The sequence below is a fragment of the Xylocopa sonorina genome, chromosome 6 (genome assembly GCF_050948175.1).
Source record: "Xylocopa sonorina isolate GNS202 chromosome 6, iyXylSono1_principal, whole genome shotgun sequence".
Lineage (NCBI taxonomy): Eukaryota > Metazoa > Arthropoda > Insecta > Hymenoptera > Apidae > Xylocopa > Xylocopa sonorina.
Window position 1 is genome coordinate 13,659,543 of NC_135198.1, and position 24,025 is coordinate 13,683,567.

General features: G+C 37.6%; 3 protein-coding genes across 5 annotated transcripts; 2 read left to right on the forward strand and 1 right to left on the reverse strand.

Moving 5' to 3' along the window:
- Window positions 1–1,233: 1,233 nt before the first annotated feature.
- Window positions 1,234–5,998, reverse strand: Ago2 (Argonaute 2). Its single transcript, XM_076896512.1, has 15 exons — window positions 5,986–5,998; window positions 5,120–5,871; window positions 4,684–5,022; window positions 4,412–4,612; window positions 4,076–4,202; window positions 3,569–3,942; window positions 3,373–3,492; window positions 3,010–3,283; window positions 2,706–2,864; window positions 2,471–2,636; window positions 2,283–2,373; window positions 2,034–2,197; window positions 1,685–1,958; window positions 1,414–1,598; window positions 1,234–1,326 (listed from the first exon to the last, which is right to left on the reverse strand). Exons 1-15 carry the CDS (start codon window positions 5,996–5,998, stop codon window positions 1,236–1,238), a joined length of 3,330 nt encoding a protein of 1,109 aa, XP_076752627.1. The 3' UTR covers window positions 1,234–1,235.
- A 447-nt stretch (window positions 5,999–6,445) lies between these two features.
- On the forward strand, window positions 6,446–10,245 carry LOC143424796 (uncharacterized). The gene is made up of 4 exons (XM_076897095.1): window positions 6,446–6,974; window positions 7,281–8,141; window positions 8,226–8,357; window positions 8,472–10,245. The coding sequence occupies exons 1-4, from the start codon at window positions 6,623–6,625 to the stop codon at window positions 9,764–9,766; spliced, it is 2,640 nt and encodes an 879-aa protein (XP_076753210.1). The 5' UTR covers window positions 6,446–6,622; the 3' UTR covers window positions 9,767–10,245.
- Window positions 10,246–13,692: 3,447 nt separating this feature from the next.
- Phr6-4 ((6-4)-photolyase) lies at window positions 13,693–18,444 on the forward strand. Of its 3 annotated transcripts, XM_076897127.1 has the most exons (11): window positions 13,693–13,827; window positions 15,638–16,018; window positions 16,105–16,356; window positions 16,428–16,612; window positions 16,710–16,939; window positions 17,026–17,193; window positions 17,326–17,466; window positions 17,547–17,698; window positions 17,831–18,033; window positions 18,123–18,149; window positions 18,235–18,444. In XM_076897127.1, exons 2-11 carry the CDS (start codon window positions 15,807–15,809, stop codon window positions 18,414–18,416), a joined length of 1,752 nt encoding a protein of 583 aa, XP_076753242.1. In that variant the 5' UTR covers window positions 13,693–13,827; window positions 15,638–15,806; the 3' UTR covers window positions 18,417–18,444. The 3 variants fall into 3 exon arrangements, with proteins under 3 accessions (XP_076753242.1, XP_076753241.1, XP_076753243.1); XM_076897126.1 differs by lacking the exon at window positions 13,693–13,827 and having other exon boundaries at window positions 15,528–16,018; XM_076897128.1 differs by lacking the exons at window positions 13,693–13,827; window positions 18,123–18,149 and having other exon boundaries at window positions 15,528–16,018.
- The last annotated feature ends 5,581 nt before the right edge of the window (window positions 18,445–24,025 follow it).

Below are 24,025 nucleotides of genomic sequence, written 5' to 3' on the forward strand. Positions count from 1 at the left end.
AGTTACAGTTACCATTCAATGTATATAATTATTCACATCTGCTTTTATTTTGTAATTATATATATATATATATATATATAGCAAATTTTATATACATTAATGTTACCCATAAATGTATTATCTTTTAATATTAGTTTTCATTTTCTCATTCCATCGCATATATTATGAAGACATTTAACGTAACAAATAAAAAGGATACTGTTAAGAACAATGAATGAAATAAACACATAATACATTCAACTATGATATTATTTAAGTTAAGGATAACATACCTTCTTATAAGTTATATACATGTGTATTTCTTATTTCATAATGACAGTAATGTTCGTTTTCTTCTAAATTGGCGATAGAAATTGATGAAAGGCAAGGATTCTTCGGAAACCAGTATGCCATTAGCAAGAGTTAACGTATAACCAGAGGTTAAATGAATACGATTAGAAATTACATAAAATAACAGTAACTGTTCGTCGAATCGATAAAATTTACGTTCACGGTATTAAAAACAGTATGCAGAAACACGCGGATATATAAATAAACATTTTTAGTTTTGTTTTAATCTTTAGTGTGAAATAAAATTTTGTAACAAAACATTTGACATCACTCTTTAAAATACACGACCGAGTTACTTGGTAACCACCGTATCCATGATACCGACGCAAACGTATTATAGGTACGCCATATTAGTTGCACTGTACATTTAAACTGAATCAATTATTGTTACGTTTTCACGTATTATTTCCTATAATATGTACAAATCAATTGACCAGCCATAAAAATAATAATTGTAGAATTCAAATAGTATATTAAAAGGAAATTATATAGTAGGGATAAAGATTATCGAATTGCCGGAAGTACTCACTTTCTACATTTTCTTTCGTACTTTGTGGTAAATTACCGAAAGTATATCTACATGTATATATTACATATAAATCGTATTAACTTCGATACGCGTAAAAAAATTAAATTATATTATATTTTTACGTTTGCAAATGAAATCAAATTCTGCAGGAATTCGAATTGGAGCACCCTGTGGAGAAACATCAAGTTAATAATTAACACAGAATTAAAAATTTATTTATTAATAGTCGAAGAAATTGTTCTAAATACCATACAATAATAATAACATTTTGTAACTTATTATACGATTATGTAAAGCAGATTAAAAAGCAACAGTTTTTTATACCATTATAACAAAATAAGCAAACTGTATAGTATGGAAGGAGAAATGTGTGCACTTAGACAAAAAACATGGGCGAATCTTTATTTAATTGTAAATTCATCTTACTTCGCTGTTCCTCTTGTAAATTATTTATATTTAAACGAACGCTGTAAAGTATGAACCATAAATACCCATACTGAATATGTATAGTAAAATTTATTTGTTAATACATCTACTGCATATAGTGAACTTACTTGTGTATTAATGCCCTGGCTCTGAAAGCAGCTAAGTGAGCATAGTACGTAGGTGCAGGATAACTAACTGATCTTGTACAACGTGCAAACATATGACAAAGATAATATGTCAATTGTTCTATTTCGTTTTCTGACATGTCAATTTCATTGCATATACACCTATATTTTGTAGGTCTAGCAGTACCCTAGAAACACTTTTTAGATATACTAAGAGAAATTTGTCGTATTTTATAATTATTAAAAGTATATCACGCTAATGTGGCTAACTTACCTGAATACTGGCATGAGATACGAGATAAAAATCTATGTGAGTCGGATGCGTGATTTCTGTATCAACGATGGTACCTGCTTGCACGTTAAAGTTTCTATCGTCGGAATTCATCCGATCAGTTGGAAATAGGCGTATGTGATGTCTTTTTTGAACAACAAGAAAGGTGATTGCGATCTCACGTTTTTCAGATCTGTTTAGCTGTGCAATAGCCTTTTTTATGGCAGTTAATTCAAAATGCATTACTTGTGGTAGCTGCCCTTCGCTCACACCATCTCTGTGTATGTATAAATAAATATATAAATATTTCCGTTACAATTAAGTTCATTAATTAGTAATTAAAACCATTTACCGATAGAAAATTAAGTGTTTGGGTTTATGTCCAGTTTTTTTATAAAAAAACATTAATTGACTTTTTATAATTTCTTGTAAATCCTGAATCATCTCTTCCTTTGGTGATTGAAGCCTTAATTCAATATTATATTGGAAAGCATTGGGATCATAACTTGCTGCAACCTGTATCAAAATAATATTCAATTAATATACTAATCGGTAACTAATTCAAATATTTCATATGATTGAAATTAGATAAATTTCATACAGCAGCAACTGAAGGTATGTCCGTAGCATCGGGCGATGGATGAGTTACATCTGCACCAATTATTATACACGGTACTTTTAAACAACGTGGACTGAAACAATACAATATATATAAAAATACTGTATATAAAATACTCAGGTATATAACATATATATATAAGCTGCAAAAATCATAAAAGTTAATATTACCGATGTATAGGAGCCAAAGTATGATTAACACCATTAAGCTTTGAATTGATTTTCAACAGAATATTTGTAATCGTTGCATCACTTAATTTTCGTAAAGTTTGGGATCTCAAGCATTGAGTTACTATACCACCACGTATATTAATTTCAGAAATTTGTTTCACCGAACCTCAAAATATGAAAACATTCTCACAAACATTTCTTTGATATACACGAATTATTATTATACATTACTTACTGTATGCACTATCTATATTTGGAAGTATTACTACCACCAATTGCATATTTTGTTTCTTTTTTTCTTCAAAATACCGACTAATATCCCTATTATCTCTTTGCACAGTTAAATTTGTAAACGGAGTTTGTGCTTTGTTAATTGTCATGTTTAGACTTGTCCCTAAAAAGCGATGTAGTATTAAAATAATATATACATTAGTATAACTATAATATATAACCTATATAACAACTACATTGTTCAACAATTTAATTTCTTATTAGAAACCTGGTGTTGTTCTCTAATAATAAATAAGAATTATACTAACCAATGTTTTGTAGTTTCTGCTGTAAGTCATATAACTCACGATCTTGAACATATGTATCTAAATTTAAAATAGTCCAAGAATTTTCTTCCAGAATGCACGGTTTATAAAATTTGTCTGCCCTCCATACTCCTTTCTGCACCTTAACTTGTCTTTCTTTGTATTGCAGCAAAGGAGCTGGAAGAACTCTTGCTGGTATCTGCTCAAATTCCCCTTGTACGGAAAGATGAAATTCGTTCGTTAAAGTTGGCTGGTTATTCAAATTCATTTTATCAAACTATAAACAAAAGCATATAAACATTCTATTAATGGTAAAAGAAATTTATTTCATAAAGATTAAACGCGTATAAAAGGAGCAACTCTTACACCGTTCAGAATTTTCGCTTTACGACTGTCAGTATTAGTTGCTGCTTCGCGAATCATTTTAGACGTTTGAACATCATCTAATTTCATATTTTTCGCTTGACCAGCTACGATTGTACATAACTATAAAAAAATGAATAAAAAGTCATCGGTTTCTTTTATTAATAATGTGCAGTAAATTTTTTACATTATTCCTTACTTCTGCGGGTAAGTGAACTTTACTATTTCGGGATCCTACCCAAAGGCATGGTAGCTCAGGGTGTTTTATTTTATACCTTTTAGTTTGCCAAAAATATTCTTCAACTGTACAAACAGTGTTATCTTGTAAATGAAATCTATTATCTCTTGCACATGTAACTAATTCGTTGACACGAAAAGTTCTTTTAGTAGCAGGTTGATTGGGTAGTTCATATTGAACTTTCAATCCTTTTAAATATTTGTTTATTTTGTCCCGATTTCTTTCTATGTCTCTCACAGTTACATTTTGCGAATTGTCTCTAGCTCTAGGATTTCTGGACATCTCTTTCATCAAATCAATTACCGACTGTGGTGTAGGAAATCCTTTATGTGCAACTATGATCAAAGCGAAGCATAACAATTCAAATATAATGAAAAACCGCAAATGCGTAATACACATAAAATAAATGTTAATAATACAGGGCAGTAACAATAAGAAAAAATAAATGTGATTACATTGATACATTACCATCTATGTTCAAATATGGTCTCGATCCGATCACAACAGATTGAAATACACCGACCCATAAGTCCAATCCATTTGTTAATGATACAACACGACCAGGTTCTGGTGATGGAAAAATTGATCTACCAACCTATTGACACATTATAATAAGGATTATATTAAAGACAAAAATATTAAATTTATTGCTACTTGAAATGTTTAATATGTTAATTGTGCCTGCAACAAACAAAGCTACAATACACATGCACATGATGTACATATATAAACAAGCAAAATTACAATATATAAACTAAAATTTAATGTTTTTTTTCTTTTAATTAATAATACGGTGCAACTTACTGTAGTAAATCGGTAAGCAGCATCATTGCGTAAAATAATATCCAATGCCTGTAAACCCTTTTCTTCCTTTTCACAATCATATAAACCCTTACTGAAATCATTCAACCATGATAAATCAATAACTGCAGCCTTTTTTAAATATATTTTGAATGTCCTTTCTTTTACAAACTCCTTATCAAAAATTTGTATTTCATCCTCTTGCTATATTATAGAACATATATTACAAAAATATATTTATGAATACTTATTGATTATACCAGCTTATTACTTACACTTATATCACCAAAAGGAAGACTGTTTGCACTATAAGCATTCTTTTTGCCATCGAATGCTGGAAATCTTTGTGGAAAATGCTTCTTCCTATATTCCTCAAAAACTGCTCTTAATAAACATTTTGGCCTGTCTGGTGTGATAACTACATCGTAATGCACAGCAGTTTTTTCAAAATTTCGATGAAAAATAAGTTTAAACATGTTAGTGTACACAGTAATTCTTCTACCGTCTTTGTTTTCATTACTAGCTTTCTTTGGTATTTCATTCATGTACATTTGTTGTACATGATATGGCAAAATTGATTTTCCACCTGACTTTCTCACAGCAATGGCAGTCTCCTAAGTAGAAAATATATGCAATGGTAAAACATCAATTATAAAACCTTAAATCTCGACATAAAATTCTACCTTGAAGCATGAATTAAATCTTTTTTACCCGCGAACTAGATGATTGTTGCGACTGTAGTGACGAAGATGATGGCTCCTGCTGCGGCCTAGGTCCACTCGGCTGCTGTTGCTGTTGCTGTTGCGGCCTAGGTCCACTCCACTGCTGTTGTTGTTGCGGCCTAGGTCCACTCCACTGCTGTTGTTGGTGCGGCCTAGGTCCACTCGGCTGCTGTTGTTGTTGCGGCCTAGGTCCACTTGGCTGCTGTTGCTGTTGTTGTTGCGGCCTAGGTCCACTCGGCTGCTGTTGCTGTTGCGGCCTAGGTCCACTCCACTGCTGTTGTTGTTGCGGCCTAGGTTCACTTGGCTGCTGTTGCTGTTGTTGTTGCGGCCTAGGTCCACTCGGCTGCTGTTGCTGTTGTTGTTGCGGCCTAGGTCCACTCGGCTGCTGTTGCTGTTGTTGTTGCGGCCTAGGTCCACTCGGCTGCTGTTGCTGTTGTTGTTGCGGCCTAGGTCCACTCGGCTGCTGTTGCTGTTGTTGTTGCGGCCTAGGTCCACTCGGCTGCTGTTGCTGTTGTTGTTGCGGCCTACGTCCACTCGGCTGCTGTTGCTGTTGCGGCCTAGGTCCACTCGGCTGCTGTTGCTGTTGCGGCCTTGGTCCACTCGGCTGCTGTTGCTGTTGCGGCCTGGTTCCACTTGGCTGCTGTTGTTGTTGCGGCCTTGGTCCACTCGGTTGCTGTTGCTGTGACTGTTCTTGTTCAGTACCAGATGCCGATGAACTTTCGTGAGTCCTTCTATTTTTTCCTAGAAGGCAAAAGTGCAGTTTTATCTTAAGTTCTTTGTATCATTGCACAAATAAAAATGTTCATAAAAATGTTTTTTATTTTTATGCGAATCATGTAATATTTATATACGCACCTTTTCGTCCCATTCTTTTACTTAGTTGTTAGCCGTCTGATAGAAACGCAAGACAATTAAAGTGTAATAACTACTCGGTGAAACTTGTAATTACTATTTATACGAGGTGAACTTTAGCTGAATGGTTCGCAATAACGTAATATTGCCCCTGACTTGAGTCACCTTGTCTCTGAAATTGGGGAAGGTCCATTTTGCACTTATTGATTATAAGTTTCACCAACTTACTAAAAACAAAACGTTAGAAGTAACGATTTATTAATCATTGTACATCCTGTAAAGAAAATGTTCCTAATTTAAGTTAAACGTTATTCAAAACGTTGATATATTCTATTAATATACTGAAAGCAACACTGATTTTGTCAATAATAAGAACAAAACCAGAAATCCAATGAGAAGTTGCTCTATCTAGTGACATGATTTCTAGTTGGTCAACCGGGATTAGGTATTTGCGTGTTAGTGAAACAGAATCAATGTTGCTGCTTATACATACGTACGGATTGAATTAATTCGAGTACACATTTATAAAAGATCCGCAGTTCAGATGAGTCTATCTACGAGCGTTCCTATGTCAGTAGGAGAACCATGGTTCAGGAAATGTTCGTAGTGGTTGTTATGTTTCTTTGAAGAATTGGGCAAGATGGCGACATATTTGAAGCGAACGTCAAAATTGTTTGATATTTCTTTGACACGACCATTAGTGGATATTAGTCTTCGGGATTTAATGTGCCCAGTGTGCCGTAGTATCCTGATCGAACCAGTAACATTGCCGTGCGCGCACAATCTTTGTTTAAAATGTTTGAAAGGTACTTTCGAGCACAATAGCTTGAGTTGTCCTCTCTGTAGAGTACGAGTCGGCTCTTGGCTACGTACAGCAACGAAAAGCGAAACATTAGTTAACAACAATCTTTGGGAATTAATCCGGACTAAATTCTCCAAGGAAGTTGAAAGGAAATACAACGGCGACGACAGAAATATCGATTTGAATGCTGGTAAGTTTCTTGTTAGACAAGATAAACAAACATAACATAACCTCTGTAAGAAACACAGTTACACATAACTACTTACTTACACATATGGAAATGTACACAACTATGTGTACGTATCTATTATTTTAGTACAAGTCGATGTTATCTTTAGTTGAACATGTGAACACTTTTCTTGTTTAACAACGGCATTCGTCGCTGTTGGGGAAGATATCTAAATTTAACATAATATATATATATATATATATATTATAGATTTCTATCTTTAATGCATAATGCATAGACATATTATGAATTATTTTTTCTATCCAGACTTTACCAGCACGAATAAGGTACTTAGTACAGCCGGAGAAATTCGACAAGAATATGAAGTGCAACTTCAAATGGCAGAGGAAGAAATACGATGTCAAAGAAAAGCTGAACAAATAGCCAGCGAGGCTTTAATTCGCAAGATTCAAGAAGAGGAACAACAACAACAGTTAGCTCAATTAACTCAAGATCAGTTGCTTGCTAAATCATTGGTAAAGCAGCAACTCGAAGACAAGCATCAAGAAGTGTCCAAATATAACCACTCCCTTAGTGTATCTAATAGTTCTTTTAATTCCGCAAAGCTTAACGTTGCCACTATGACCGAGGTGAATTCCTCTAAAGTAGAACCTCATACCTCGAAGTGTGGGAAAATGTCTTTCCCGGAGTCTGAGGACAGTTCAGGGTTAAAAAAATCAAATATTGCGTTAATATCGAAAATTCGTGCTGAAAGATATGCATCCAATACAAAAAACAATGCGGACTTGTCTAGTACATGTACAGATTCTACGAGTAAATTTTATTGTCAAAAATCAATGCCTGTATATAATGCTATTTCAAGGACTTTAAAACATCAAACGGCAACAAAAATAATAGATCCTTGTGTCTCAAAGTGTTCGTTAGAACCTAGAACATCTTCATCAAAGATATATGGTACTCAAAGCAAAGAAGAATTGCACATACCAAATGACGTCGTGAATAGCAAAAGGAAAAGTTTAGGCGTGGAGGTGTACGTGTCCTCGGGAGACGACGATGAAAGAATGGGAAGTGCCGAAAGTGCTGGAAGTCACGATAGTATTAATCAAGAAATTCATCATTTTAAACCTATCAAAGCCATGCCAAGAACACCATTGAAGATATCTACAGGTCAGATTGCATTTTCGTTATATTTTATTTGTATGTTCAAATTTCGGATGTTCTTTATACAATCTATCCAATAATTTATTACAGATGGCAGACAAATAGATCCAAAATTAATCAGAGTTGTTCCTATTCTAAAGAGGATATCCAATGTTATACCTAAACCTCCATCTCAAGCTCATTTGAAACGAATTGTTGGATGTTCTTGGAGTGCATTCAGAGGTAGGTTAATTATTCGTAATGCAATAGAATACTTAATAACTAATAAAAACACTTATAATGCTGTAAAATTTAGTATTACCAGTAGAAATGTGATCACGTTTTTGGACATTATAGGAAAAACTAAATCGAATTTTAAAGAGAAAGATATATGCAAGGAAACAATTGGGCAGAAACCATCAACATCCTGTAATCAGATGCATATAATTGCTGGCAGAATGACAAAATGTCAAACCCATGACAGTATTCGGAAACTTGATTTTGTTTCGGAAGCATCATCCGATACGAATAAAAATTATGCCAAGAATATAATTAATGGTACTAATAAAATCAGTAAAAAGTTAGTATTAGAGGAGCATAGAGATATTAGAAGGGTAGAAAAATCCTGGAAATCTCATATTAGAAATGGTATGGTATGTAAATCTAAACAACAAAAAAGCTTGTGGACTATAAAAGACATTAAAATTCCAACGAATACGAAAAACGTGATCGATACCGAAACAAGAAATCCAACTTCTTCCTCTATATCTATAAAAGTGAGTTCACCTTGCGACGAAGAATCCGAGATACAAGAAGAGGGTGAAATAACAATCGAAAATATTGCAGAAAGAATAAAGAAGAGGAAAATAAACTCCGATAAAAAGAATTCCACTAGTGTATGTTTTTTAAATTCGGATTTAGAAACAATTGTAAAAAGGAACACGAGAAAGAGATTATGTAGGAAGGAAGAACCCGGACGTAAGATGACTGACAACGTTCCTGTTGCAATGCAAAAACAGACTAGAACTAAGTTTACTACAACTGCCTTACCGAAATCGAAACAGCGAAGTAGAGCATGTCCGACTAAACAATCCAGTACAGAAAGTTCCGAGATGAGTAACACCTCCGTAGCGTTTAATTGCCAGATTGGTAATTCTGACCTAAGAAAAACAACCAAGGACCTGAAACATTCAAACAGTTCTATAAATGATGAACCGGTTATAACATATGAGAATGTGGATGGTAACAATTGTAATCTGTCGAAATCTTGTGACGAAAATCAAGAATGTGTAACAGAGAATAACAATACTACTGAGACAAGTACTGCTATAGAAAAAAATATACTCTCGGACGAAGAAATTATTAAAGAGCAGGAACGAATGGAGAGGCTGGTTATACAAGAAAAAGAAGATTTCGAATTAGCGCAAAGATTGCAAGCAAAATTCGACGAAATGGCAAGAATAGCTGGTCGAACTAGACGATCTAAAAGAGCGATCGAAAATGAAGGGATTGAATTAGATTTGTACAAAATTGATGCCGGGAGAAATGTACAAAAAGCAATGAATTCGCATACTGCCAAGTCATCGATTCTTAATCATACTATAAACACTAAGGCTAAGAAACGTGGTAGACCTCCGAAACGTGTGAAATAAAATAATCTATCCGCATTGATCGTTATGCCTGAGAACTATGAACCTTCCAAACGGATGTTCCTATAAATTATAAAAGAAAGATCTAGATTTCAACTCGTACAATATTTTATCTATCTTAATCGATTTATTTGCGTGACTTGACACATGCGTACCTGGATGTATTAATGCGACAGTTTAAAAAACCAAGAGATTTTAATGCATTTAGAAAGTGACTAACGAATGTATATAATTTCAATTGTATCCTTTCAAATGCTATCTCTCGTTGAAGTTATTAACGAAAGACCAGTTGATATCTTGTAATGCCACATGGTGAACTCCGAGATTATTTAGACGACTACCACCCTATCTTGTCCATATCTAACGGTGACATATGTCCTCTATACCAGTACAACACCAATATTTCTCGTGATGCTTTTTGTTCGCCACCTTCGAGAAGGTACGATACGATGTACGTAGTATCTTTATCTGGAACTCTACATCCGTGAGACGAACATTTGATCGTTCAATGTACACAATTGTATTTCGAAACATATTTTTTATTTACATTCGACGTCAAAAGTCGATGCACCTATAGTATTGAACGTGATCGTAAAATGATACAAACTGTCCTGAAAATATATATATATAAAAGATATAAAACATGGAATTCTTGAGATTAAAAAAATTATAGCTTTAAAAAGAGTTACTATGTTTAAAAACAATATACAAAATACACAGTAGTACTGTTATCGCGTTTTTTAATAGGATATGTGAATTACGGTTAAGTATTCAATTTATAAATACTATGGTAACTGTTGCAAGTTAACACTAATTGAAATATAACAGTTTTTTTTCTTTTTTTTTTTTTTTTTTTTAATACAAAAACAAGAAGAAATGTGCGAATTTTCGTAAATTATAAATCAAAAAGATCGAAAGACTTATCATGTGGAACCTTTTCGATTTTACAGTGTTATTTACATAGCGATTTCGGTTATTGGTCGTCTTGTAATCGAATGAATATCGGATAAATAGTGACAAAAGCAAAATATTTAAAGAAACGATTAACGTTATGAGGCTGAAATATCCTTCAGTTTTAATCAAATTCCATAGGCACAAGAAAGAGAAAGGTAGAGATTTTTTAAAATATTTTTTATTCTAATCTCTCTCTCTCTCTCTCTCTCTCTCTCTCTCTCTCTCTCTCTCTCTCTCTCTCTCTCTCTCTCTCTCTCTCTCTCTCTCTCTCTGTTTCTTTGTACGCGCGCGCGTCATAATGAATTTGATTTCGTAATTCCAAATTTTTAAATCACATAGTCAAGTCTGCACACGGCCATTCTTGTTTTATACCATTCGCATCAGCATATTTTCGTTCTATTTCTCTCTCTCTCTCTCTCTCTCTCTCTCTCTCTCTCTCTCTCTCTCTCTCTTTCTCTCTCTAATATATATATAATGTCTTTCTTTCAGCTCATTGTAATATATATAGGACCTTTGGCGGAATGATAGTTAATCTTACCGAAATGTCGTTATTGCCGTGCTTCGTCACCGATATAAGAGACGAAATGCTGTAGCCATAAACGCTATGCTTTGTTTGAACAACTTTGAACATATGGTTATTTAAATGTAGGTTATACGTTTGTAGCTGTAAACGAATAAATAGCATCGACGGAGTATGTACGAGTTATCTCTGATGAATGATGAAAATTTGAGAGAGAGAGAATGCGTGCGTGATTGCATTTATATTCCGTCTAATGTTATCAAAGTGCTTCAACGGAAGTTCGCAAAGCAGCGTTGCACTCGTATACTGTTACGCGGCAATGGAGAAACATTAAATTTATTCCGTGCTCCGCCAATAGCGATAGTCCTTCACACTTTTCTTTTATACGAATCATAGTTTTTTAATTAAACATAGTGCATACTAGGCAGTTGATACTAAATAGTACGTTTAAAAGAAACGTATACCTATCTATAAATATCTTTAAAGTATTTCGAAACAAGCTAAATCGATTGAAGGTAAAATTTCTCTGAATACGACTTATCGCGTAATCGTACTAGAAACGCAAATTTAATGAAGATATAGAACAACAGATGTATGAAATTAAACTAAATAAACTATAAGATTTACACAAATGTATAAAGAAAATATTTACATATATGTAGAGCGATTACACGCTGTTGTCGAAAAATATATATATATATATATATATAACTAAATAAAAGAATAGCGTGATATATATGTATGTATGTATATACATGATATAATCCAGAGTTGAGATTGAACAAACGGATGAAAGAGTAACGCAAACGTAATAGGCGGTACAGATTTTTAAGTCGTTTTTATATGCATTACATGTCATCCTATAAATAGACATTAATTTACTGAAAGTAACGAAAAGGAAGCAATTATCAAGTACTTGATTGTACCATCGTTCTTCCTAATACCTTTTATGTACGAACACGAATAAACAAATGTAATTATTCTGCAAATCATTTCTTGTTACGTATACATAACTATACACTGATAAGTGATTCCTCAAATACGTTTACGTCAACGGAAAGGGACTCTCGATCGAGTTTAGTTCAAGGATCATTGGCGTTGTACGATTAAAGTAAATCAAATTTAAATTACATTATCCAATATATATGCATGTATATGTAATTAAGCACCGCTAATAAGGTGTTCGGTCGTAGAATCCGGTTTATTATCAATGTATCACCGCTTCATCAGTTGCATCACATTGCACCATCAATTTATATATCATAAAATTGCAGAAAATGATAATATGTACATATATGTATGTATATAACTTATATGCGAACGACAATTCAGTCAAAGCTATTAATTACAGACTGCGATGTATAGATGTAAATAACTTAATAATGCGAGTTTAGATTATAAATTTCCGTTTGAGTCACCATCTACCTAAAAAGTTGATACGTATCGGGAAAAGTAATACCGGCAACGGTTATTGTTACGCTTGCGGTAGTCGAACGATACCAAAATCTTCAACGACCTGTTCCAACCCGGTCCCAATACCAATAAGGAGTGACGGATAAAATAAAAACTGCATCGTTACCTTATAACGGATTAACTTGAGAAACCAGTTTTATAATTAACTCCTAGTCGGAAGGAAGTTTATTCTTTGGCCTTTTGCCTTATCGATATTATATCGCAGAATACAGCATCCATTTAGCACGAAAGTGGCCGAGATTGAATTAATCGAAAAACATATTTTTCGCTTGACAAAGGAAAGCCACGATTCGACAGTGATATTCAATTCTATAATTTAAAGGAATAAAGCGATCTAGATTACACGTAGAATGTATCGAGGAAAATAAAGAGAGGAGACGTGAATGAAATAGAGAAGAATTGTCAGAACTGAGAGAAAGAAGTGACGAAAGAGAAAAGCCATAGGTATTACATGTAAATATATGCATACATGCGCATACGTATTATCCACAGCATCTATATATGTAACGTATAGAACCACGGCGGGTGCAACGTGACCGAAGAACCACGTGATCGAGTTAGCCAATCGGAAGGTACGTAGGGAGACGGTCACGTTGCACTCGGCGTGGTTTTGTGTTCCCCTTGCTCTTACATCCTATGGCTCCTTCTCTATATCTGCTGGACAAGTTCTATGCTGGCATATGCGAACGAACAACTGTTCCCTGTGCGCGTGCCGTGTTTCTTCATCGGGGATTCCATCGAGTCTCTTTGCCCGCCATTCTTCCATCCACAGATGGAAGAATATCATTATCCGAATCCCGCCGCTGGTGCAAACGGTCCTCGCCTCGATAGTGCGTCGTGACTCGCGATTCGATTTATCCAGATTCTTACGCGATCGTTTAACCGTCTCTATACCTCGACTGTTGACGTATGCCCACGTATGCCCACGTATGCCTGTGTATGCCTGTGTATGCCTGCCACTTGTGAAATATCGAATCTAACGCGTCTGCGTCTACGTCTACGTGTCTCTTCTTTTCTTCTTCCACTACCGATAAATCTATTCAGTGTATACAACGGCCAACAAGAAACATAACATAATATTCTGGATATATTAAAATGTCCGCGCTTCCATACAATTGTAAGTATTCGTTAGTAAAATTATTGTGTGAAATTATTTTTAACCCTCCTATTTTACCCGCTTACTCCTCGTTTACTTCGGTTCCCAGTAGTATCGTGTTATATTCGCATTCGATCCTCTTCACCTTGGATCATTTTAAAACGTAGTTTACTAGTTTACTTTTTATCAGCCAACAGACGCGTCGATATCCGATGAATGAGACGCTTTTTATGATCGGTCAACTCCGTTTCTTCGCAGTATTATTATATTCATTGAAATCGGTTCCGCGAGGGGAGGAAACGTTTTAAAAGTAAACAGTACGCATATTAAACATCTCGCGATTTATCAAAACTAATTTCATATGTTTGTCCCCAGTTATTTTACATTTATTCGCGAGAGAATAAGTAACATTAAATGAAAAACCATCGGGCAACGAGCGCCGTCGATGCAGCAGATCGTGGCACGCTCTGTTTTATCGGCGAACGCTGATCGAGAGGTCCGAACTTGTAGCAGTTACGTCACGATCTATCGACAGAAAAGCGATTATGTCAGTAGGTCAACGTATTATGCCAATTTTATTATTATGTTCTTGTCCGTCGTTGCGTTCCTAATTCTATAACGAGGCGCAACCACTTACGACGATTTAAATGATCCGTTTCTGTCCAAGCTGACATTCGTCAGGCTTTCGTTGTTTAAGTTAATAATTTGAAAGCGGCCAATTTTCCGTAGTTAGAAAGACTGATCGTTTCGTTCACGAAGCCCAATTTAATATTACAGATGTAACGTCAAGGTGGAAAATGCGTGTTCAGGTCACGACTCGCATGTTAATGGTGGAAGGTGTATAATATGGCAGCGGAAACACAGAGTGGTTAAAAAAATTGTTATGTCTGTTCGCTTGTCTGACGATCGTTGAAATTGATTTGGAAAAGTGAAAGAAATGGAGGCGTTGACAAAATTTGATGTTCCGAAAAACAAAGCAAACAAGGAGTCGCACAATTATATAACGCGCGTCTATATTCGGGCATAACGGGAAACTGAATGTCAGTTACGTGAATCGACCTGAAATTAATTGACAGTTGGACGACGTTGGACGAAAATAAAAATTCTGTCCAGCGCCTGTATTGTTTCGCGTTTTACGTCGCGTTTTACGTCGATTTCATTTTAATTTTTTTTTCAATCGTTGCACATATTTTTGACAGATCCTGTCGTCTGATCGACGACAGAAATAAATCCCACTCGTATTTCCGATCTGTATCGCCTGTCGCTAAATAAATATTTCTATTAAACGTCACGTTCAACGCGTGACATAATATGCACACACAGGTATATTAAGCCGGTCGTTATCGGTTAATCGTTTAATTAACGTAATATCCGCAGTACTTGTGCAGCGCGTCGTGAACGCGGCAGCCATTACGCGATGCTGTTTTCCTTTCCTTTAGCTTTACTAGCTCCTAGCCTTTAGCAATTATTCTTCCTCTTCAGGTATTCTGGTTTTCCCTCACCTTTCTTGGTTTCGCTATGTCCACCGACGTTTGGTTCGATAGTCGCACAAGAAATCGCCGATACTTAAAAGGAAAGACAGAACTCCCTGCGATAGTATATCTAGCTGGGAATCGGCAACGAGGTGAAATTCGAAAATTCGGGGGAAGTTAAGAATGAATCGGCAACGGACGATCCTCGAGAGACAGCGGCCTATTCCTCTTCCATAGCGAAAAGTTTAGCTCCCCACCGAGGCGACATAAAAATCAACTCTCTTCGCTCGATAGAATCGATCCGTCGGGATGATTGTACACGGTGGCTGAATGTATTTATCTACTGGTATTCGTTCAAGGCCGTGATTTCACGAAGAATTCACGAAGAGGTGCATACCGTTTTCGGAGCGTCTCTCCCTCGGAGGTGGGAGAGGGGAGAGATAGGCAAATCGACTGAAAATACCACGTAGGAGGGTAGAAAACGGAGGAGGGGGAGAGGAGAAGGAGAATCACATTCGATGAGGAAAGATGACGGGCAGCCGCAATAGTGAAATAAACCCGGAAGTAACGGTACGGGGTGACGGCAGGAAGCATACGGTTCATTGGTTTCGCAAAGGTCTCAGGCTCCACGATAATCCGTCGTTGAGGGAGGGTCTCGTCGGGGCCTCCACCTTTCGTTGCGTGTTCGTTCTGGATCCATGGTTCGCCGGAAGCACGAACGTTGGCATCAATAAATGGAGGTGAGCACGCATCGAGCATAATCGTTAGCTAGTTTGAAGATGTTCGCATCGTCTTTGTTTTTTCACGGTTGGTGGTTCACCGACAGATTCCTGCTGCAGTGTTTAGAGGATCTCGACTGTTCGTTGAGAAAACTGAATTCCAGGCTATTCGTAATAAGAGGACAGCCGGCGGATGCTTTGCCGAAATTGTTCAAGGAATGGGGTACCACAAACTTGACCTTCGAAGAGGATCCAGAGCCATTCGGACGCGTTCGTGATCACAATATCTCCGCACTTTGTAACGAACTTGGTATATCGGTGGTTCAAAAAGTCTCCCATACCCTCTACAAGTTGGACGAGTAAGTCCGAATGTTTCTTTTCGATGATGGTTTCGCGCCTCAGAGATGATAGCGATGTATCGCGTTTTCAGGATCATCGATAGGAACGGCGGAAAACCACCATTGACTTATCATCAATTTCAAAATGTCGTCGCCGGCATGGATCCTCCGGAACCACCAGTTCTAACCGTTACGTCCGCCTGTGTAGGCTCGGCCTACACTCCCTTGAAAGAGGATCACGACGACCATTACGGTGTTCCAACACTGGAAGAACTTGGCGAGTCTCTGCTTCTTTCTTTACCCTCTCTGTTTTTACTCCCGCTTCGTGATCGAAAAAATAAAAGAAAACAACTAACTTTTTAAATTACCAACAGGTTTCGATACAGAGGGATTGCTTCCGCCTGTATGGGTCGGAGGTGAGAGCGAAGCTTTGGCACGACTGGAGCGGCATCTCGAGAGAAAGGCATGGGTGGCTAGCTTCGGAAGGCCAAAAATGACTCCGCAATCATTGTTGCCCAGTCAAACTGGTCTCTCGCCCTATTTACGATTCGGCTGCTTAAGTACCCGACTATTTTATTACCAGCTCACGGACCTTTATAAGAAGGTATAGAATCGTGAATAATGTCTGAGACTGTCTGAGAATAATTTTCTGTTACGAGCTCGATCTCTATCTGTATCGTCCGTTTCTAGATAAAGAAGGCTGTACCGCCTCTTTCGTTGCACGGGCAACTTTTGTGGCGCGAATTCTTTTACTGCGCAGCAACGAAGAATCCGAATTTCGATCGGATGCAGGGTAACCCAATTTGCGTACAAATTCCCTGGGACAAGAACGTCGAAGCGCTCGCCAAATGGGCAAACGTGAGTGAATTCAAAATATTTGTGTGGTGTGTCTCGTGGACGTAAACGAAAATCGCGTAGTAAACGGGAATGCGACGAGATCGATCGATCGTCTTTTGGCTTTCGAAAAGACGAAAGATATTTGTCGAACAGGGTCAGACAGGGTTTCCGTGGATCGATGCGATTATGACTCAGCTAAGAGAAGAAGGTTGGATACATCATCTGGCTAGGCACGCTGTCGCTTGTTTCTTGACCAGAGGCGATCTCTGGATCTCTTGGGAGGAAGGAATGAAGGTAGAACATTGCTCTTGCCCAATTCTCGGCTCTTGATCACGCTCTGCCCGAAATATGTATATATTCGAATGTTTTCCAAGGTATTCGACGAACTTTTGTTAGACGCTGACTGGTCCGTTAACGCGGGAATGTGGATGTGGTTATCGTGCAGTTCCTTTTTCCAACAATTTTTCCACTGCTATTGTCCGGTGAGATTTGGCAGAAAGGCCGATCCGAATGGCGATTACATTAGGTAATTTTTAATTCACGACAACATCGGCTCTATAAAATTAACGAGCTATATCTATAGCTCTATAGCTATATATTATAGTTTTTTGTTGTTTCTCCCTCTTTTCCATTTATACCTCCTACGCTGACACTATAGGAGGTATCTGCCGGTTCTGAAAAATTTCCCTACAAGATACATTCACGAGCCGTGGAACGCGCCGCTTAGCGTACAACGTGCAGCGAAGTGTATCATTGGCAAAGATTACTCGTTACCGATGGTAAATCATAGCAAGAGCTCTAGGATCAACATCGAAAGGATGAAGCAGGTCTATCAGCAGTTGAACAAGTATCGCGGGAACGGTAAGTTCCATCCTCTCCTTCCTCGATGATATCGTAATGAATGTTCGCAGTTTCAGCGGAGAAACTAATTTTTTTTTCTACCACTACAGGAACCTCCCTTAAAAGTGAAACCGTTGGTGAGTGTTATCCTGGCTTTTCACCCCTTTTTTTCAGTATCCGATTCGTATTCAACGAATTTACATTAATTACACATTCCATAAGGTTTACTGAACGCGTTACCACCACCACCGCCACCGGTGAAGGAGAATGCCGAGGAAAAGAAGAAGATAAAGCAATCTCCACCACCTCCGGAGAATCAACCGAAGATGGAGGCTGTTGTTAAGGCGACTCAACATCAACACACACACCAACATCAACATCAACGCCAGCATCAGCATCAATAGCGGCGATAACTACAAGGAACGAATTATTTCGATTACTTCCTAGCTACAGTATCCAATTCATACAGATTTATTTATTTGCCGTCCTTTTACGATATTCAAATTCGAACACATCGTTCATCGTTGTGTGTTCAAGTTTTGAATCACCTCTCTAGTTATAGTTTATTAAAATTCGCATAACGTTACTTTGTTCGTTTCTTAAAAAATGTTTCGATTATTTGGGACAAAATGATTACAACAGATGTAACGTTCACTTTAAAGAATCGAGAAGTAACGATGGCGCGATTTTTATCATTCTTATCGTTGTACATAAATATATACATGCATCGTAAATAGATTTTTCATGCAAACTTGTCTGACAATTAATTTGAAAATCCGATTCGCCGATATTTAAGCAAGGGGAGGACTAGAGAAAAATCAGGATGAATCGAAACGCGAGATGTCGTCACGTATCGTCGTAGGGAGGGGGATAAAAGAAAAGAAGAATGGGATTTTCGCTGAAAAGAATACGGACAAGCAATTTACTCACTTCGAACATTTAATCCCCCAGTCGTGTTCTTTAGCAGGAACAAGAGTTGAAGAGAGGCTAATTCGATTTCGCTTGAACTTTGAAACGAACTCGAAGCATTTAATTGACACATTTTGTCGATCGAATCGCATCGATTCGCCTACAAAGTAGTGAACCGCGGTTTCTTATTTATAATAAATCTTATCATCGCATAACGAACGTTTATTTCGCGTGTCGCTTTTTAACTTACATCGTTGCACGATCGTTTGCACGGCATCGCGCCAGGGAAGATTTACATTACTAGGATCATTTTATTAGTTTTTTTTCATGTCAACAAATGATATATTTTTAGTGCCTATAGTACTTATAGTTTTACAGTACATTTCTCGTTAGATTTAAACAATTACAAATGAACATTCTCCAACACTCAAAGACGGAACTCTAATGTTTCTCGTTTGCAAATTCTTTCTCTCTGCTGCTCGCACGCCCATACACGCGCACACGCATACACATACCGCGCTGATCATACCGTTTCTTTCATTCTCACTCGCGCATCTGCCCTTTCTCTCTTCTCCTCCTCCTTTATCATCATCATTATCATCATCATCATCATCGTTATCATCATCATCATCATCATCATCATCATCATCATCAGCATCATCATCATCATCATCATCATCATCAGCATCATCAGCATCTTCATCATCATCATCATCATTATCATCGTCGTCTTCTTCTTCTTCTTCTTCTTCTTTTCCTCCTCCTCCTTCTTCTTCTTCTTCTTCTTTATTCTTTCGCTCGAATGTTCGCTCTTACAGATCAGATCATTTATTTCCCACTTTTATTTCTATGCAACGCAACAAGGATAAAAAATCAACGAGTTTCTTCAGTGGTTTTTTCGGTTTAGTGTGTTCCCAAAATGCGTGGCAGCATCGATCAGCAATTGTCGCCGCATTTCCTTGCCTACAAATTGATTACAGTTCCGTCACATGTCACATTTCAGATCGAATTGTCAATGCACGATCGATTCGAGCTGCCTGTTGAGAGAAATGAAAATATATCAATGGCGGAAAGAAAGTTGTACGTTTGCTCGCGCAACGTCGAAAGAGAGAATCGTGGGTCCTGAGAAAGCTCGGATGAATGATTTTTGAATAGTCAAGGGTGATATTGAAAAATTCGAACGAAGGTCAAGGCTTCGTCGAGAACAGTCTTTTTAGGTCGGATAGTGAAAGCAAATAAATTGCGCGTCGCAGATAAATCGCATACATATATGTAGATGGCACGGCACGTAACGACACGTGTCCGCATGTGTCGCGTGTAAGGAATCACGTGCATAGAGAAGCCCATTTATGTTCAGTCGCGTACTCCAGAAACTGAATTGGATCGATGATGGTTTAATTAATGAATGGTTAATTAATAGAACCAGCAGCTGCGCTGGTAACCAATAAGAAGAATTACAAGATAGGTGCGCACCCGAATGTGTGAAACGAATCGAGATCGATCGTTCGTTCGGGAACTGAACGTAGAGGCTGACATAGAGTACGTGTGCGCGCACGTGATGTCGAAAGGCGTCCGACTAGGCACGAAAATGCGATCCGCTTCTCGCGAATTGTTTGAGAATTGTTAAAACTTTGAACTCCGCGACACATTTCGAGGAAACACGCTGAATGAAATCGATACACGCGTGCACGTATGCGCGCATCCGTGCACACGTGTATACAACAATCTGTCCGTATCGTTCTTCCGTACATCTCGTATTAACGCAAGGTCTCTATTTTTCACGCATACAAGCACTTTCTCGCTCCCTTTCTTGCGATTCTCTTTCGTTATTTCTCACGCTTCCATTCATTTAACTTGACACGATTCGCGTAGAACGTATACGTACGCGTTACTGGAGTAGACTTTGATAATTATTTTCAGAATTAAATGTAGTCCACTTTTCGGTACAATTAGTGCGGTTAACTAATCTATACTATTAACTATGTTCACAATGATTGCTACAATTTACTCATAGTTCATAGTATAAATGTCGACAGCTTACGATACGTACGCTACGCTAACATTGGATTGAAAGTGGTAGTTTCGAGTGTGACGCGTTATTGGAAATCTCATTTTCCTCGATGGAACGTGTGTCCGTTCAACGAGTCTCGACTCTTTCGACATTACGTTTCCCTTCCCTTCCGTTCGTTTATTTTATTCCCTTTTTATTTTCGGTCACTTAGGTTCTTCTCTTCGTTTCGTATCGTTTATCGTATCGTAGATTCTCACTTATCGTAATCTTGGTAAAGGCAAGAGCAGAAAACAAAGTCAAGGAGAAAAATAAAAAAAGTCTCACGAGTGCCGGTACTCGTGCGACAAAAGCGACGCGCTTCCCTCGTCGCTTTTCCCGTCCCTCTTTCGTTTTCTCCTCTTCTCTTACTCCCCTTTCTCGTTTTTCATTTTCTTTCGTAGTCTGATCTTTCGCGTGGCGACAAGCGACGTTTAATAATCCTACGTAAAACTATGCGTTAACACGCCTATTTAATTACGGGCACGAGGGGTTAAGTATATATATACATATACATATATATGTGTATATATATACATATACATATACATATATAAGTTACGCGCTTAAATACAATTGCTAATTAGTTTTACAATACGTCAACATCTTTGTCCTCCTGCTTTCTCTAAGTACCGTTATCTTTTTTCATTTTTTTTTTTTTTTAACAACAACAGACTTACTTAACTCTAGTTATGTTTCTGGTTTGTTACTTTCTAAGGCCTTGTTTCTAGCACAAATCCTGCTGTCGCTAAGGCAGTGGCTCTTTTAACTTTCCCTCTTCCTCTCTCTCTCCTTGTCCCGCACTTCCCTCCTTACTCTTCTCGCATTTCTTTCATTCTCGCATACATGCATTCATACTTATGCGTACACGCGTAATTAATCTTTTTTTCGTGTAACTCGTTCGTTTCACATCATGAATCGCGATAGATTTCCGGTCGGTCGGTCGGTCGGTCTCTTTTTCAAAAGGAACGCCAAGCTAAACGATCGGAACGTAAGGCTGGATTATTCTCAGATCTATTATGCGTTGAATCTATATAGACCATGACTCGTTAACATCTAACCTTTTTACATTGCAGATCTATCAACGTATCGACTAAGTAGAAGAGAGATTGGGCGAGCGAACGATAAAGCGAACGAGAGAAAGAGAGAGAGAGAGAGAGAGAGAGAAGAAAAGAAAGAGAGGAATTGGAGCGATAATAGTACAGAGAAAGATGTAATAACAGAAGAAGCAAACGGTTTTCGCCAGGAACGATACAACTTGAACGATGTTGAACGTCGACGTTGGTGATGCTGACCTGTTTTATACGAACGTTCTACCTTGGGAGACTTGTGAAATCAATACGTAGTCTGGTCCTCTTGCCTCTCTCTCTCTCTCTCTCTCTCTCTCTCTCTCTCTCTCTCTCTCTCTCTCTCTCTCTCTCTCTCACTCACTCTCTTTATACATGCTACACGCGTTCGTTGCATGCACGTATACACACGCACGCACGCACACCCTATTTGCAATAATTTTTTCCATTCATCCTCTTTTTCTTACTGCTTTCACAACAGATCTATGTAATTGCATTCCTGTCTCAGTCCCCAATCAATTGTTTGCGGTCAGCAGCGCTCGCACTTGAATTTTTCAAATTTTCTATTCGATACCGATTGATTTTCGTTGAATTCACCTTCTCCCCTCCCCTATTGCATTCCGTTGGTAGTTGTCGTATTTATATCACTATTTTAACAGAATTCCGGTTTAATTCGCGGATTAGGCCAATCTATTTGTACACGGCTAGTTTCGCAGTCCCCTCGACTACGCGAATTAAAAACTAGGAGAGCGCACAACAGAATTAACACACTGTTAGTAAACTAATCGACAACTGTTACTCGTTTTGTACTTGTCCTCGGTTCGTCGCATAATTATTAAATCTCCCTTTTTCGATAAAAAAAGAAGTGAAGCTACAACGACGATAGGAGAAAAGGGAAGAGAGTGAAATTAATTTTTAGTAACGATCGTAAAGAACCAGACAAAAGCATCTTCCGCTTAATTTCCCGACGATATTTAACGAGAAACGCAGGTTTATACATGGACGATCAGCGTGTTTTTTCCTAATTTGTTAGAACTACGAGGTAGTTTTCCTAAAAGTAAAAAGTCCCAGGCACAGCGTTAGGGTGGTAATATTAGGAATGAGTGGATTAGGGACGAGCTCTGTCGATTCGCGATTGAGAATTTCAAACGAGAGAAGAGGCGGGCGAAGTGCGAATTGTACGATCGGATCTTTCCGGCGACGAACAGCAAAGGAAGAGCGCTTTCGCTGTAAAAATCATCCAGTGGTATTTCGATTCAATTGTGCTAATATTAAACTGTACTTTATACGTAGATAGAGAGATAGAGAAATAGAGATAGATAGATAGAGAGAGATAGATAGATAGAGAGAGATAGAGAGGGGGGAGAGAGAGAGAGAGAGAGAGAGAGAGAGAGAGAGAGAGAGAGAGAGAGAGAGAGAGGGAGAAGAAATCAGTTAGAAAAATGTGAACACTTCGGTCAACAGGAAGAGACGTAACAACTAAAACAATCGATTATAGATAACGCGTTGATCGTCGTTGTAAGAAACTTGCGAAACGTTTCATCGAAACACAAGTTGGCTCGTTCCAGAAATGGTCGCTTAGAAAGTAGGATCGTACTCGGAAAAGAACGTCTTCTTTTTCATACTTTACGCGCGGACGAAACGAAACAATTCAACAGACGTATAACAGAGAGAGATTATTCCTCTTTCCTTGATCGACGTTTAATAATTACCATTTACTATCTCGCTTCACCTCCGATGTACACTCGATCGTCGCCTGTTTCGTTCGAACGCGAAAAATGATACGAAAAGCAACCGGCGAATACCTAAAATCTAGCTGTCGTTATTACTCCTGATCATTCTCACACGCATCCATCCTACCGCTATTATCTTCTCCTTTAATAATTCCCGTACACGTACCCAAAACACGTGTACTCTTACGTATGTTTTACATGTCTCGGGTATACATGGACGTTTACGTATGCGTAATCACACACGCGTCCGTTCGTAT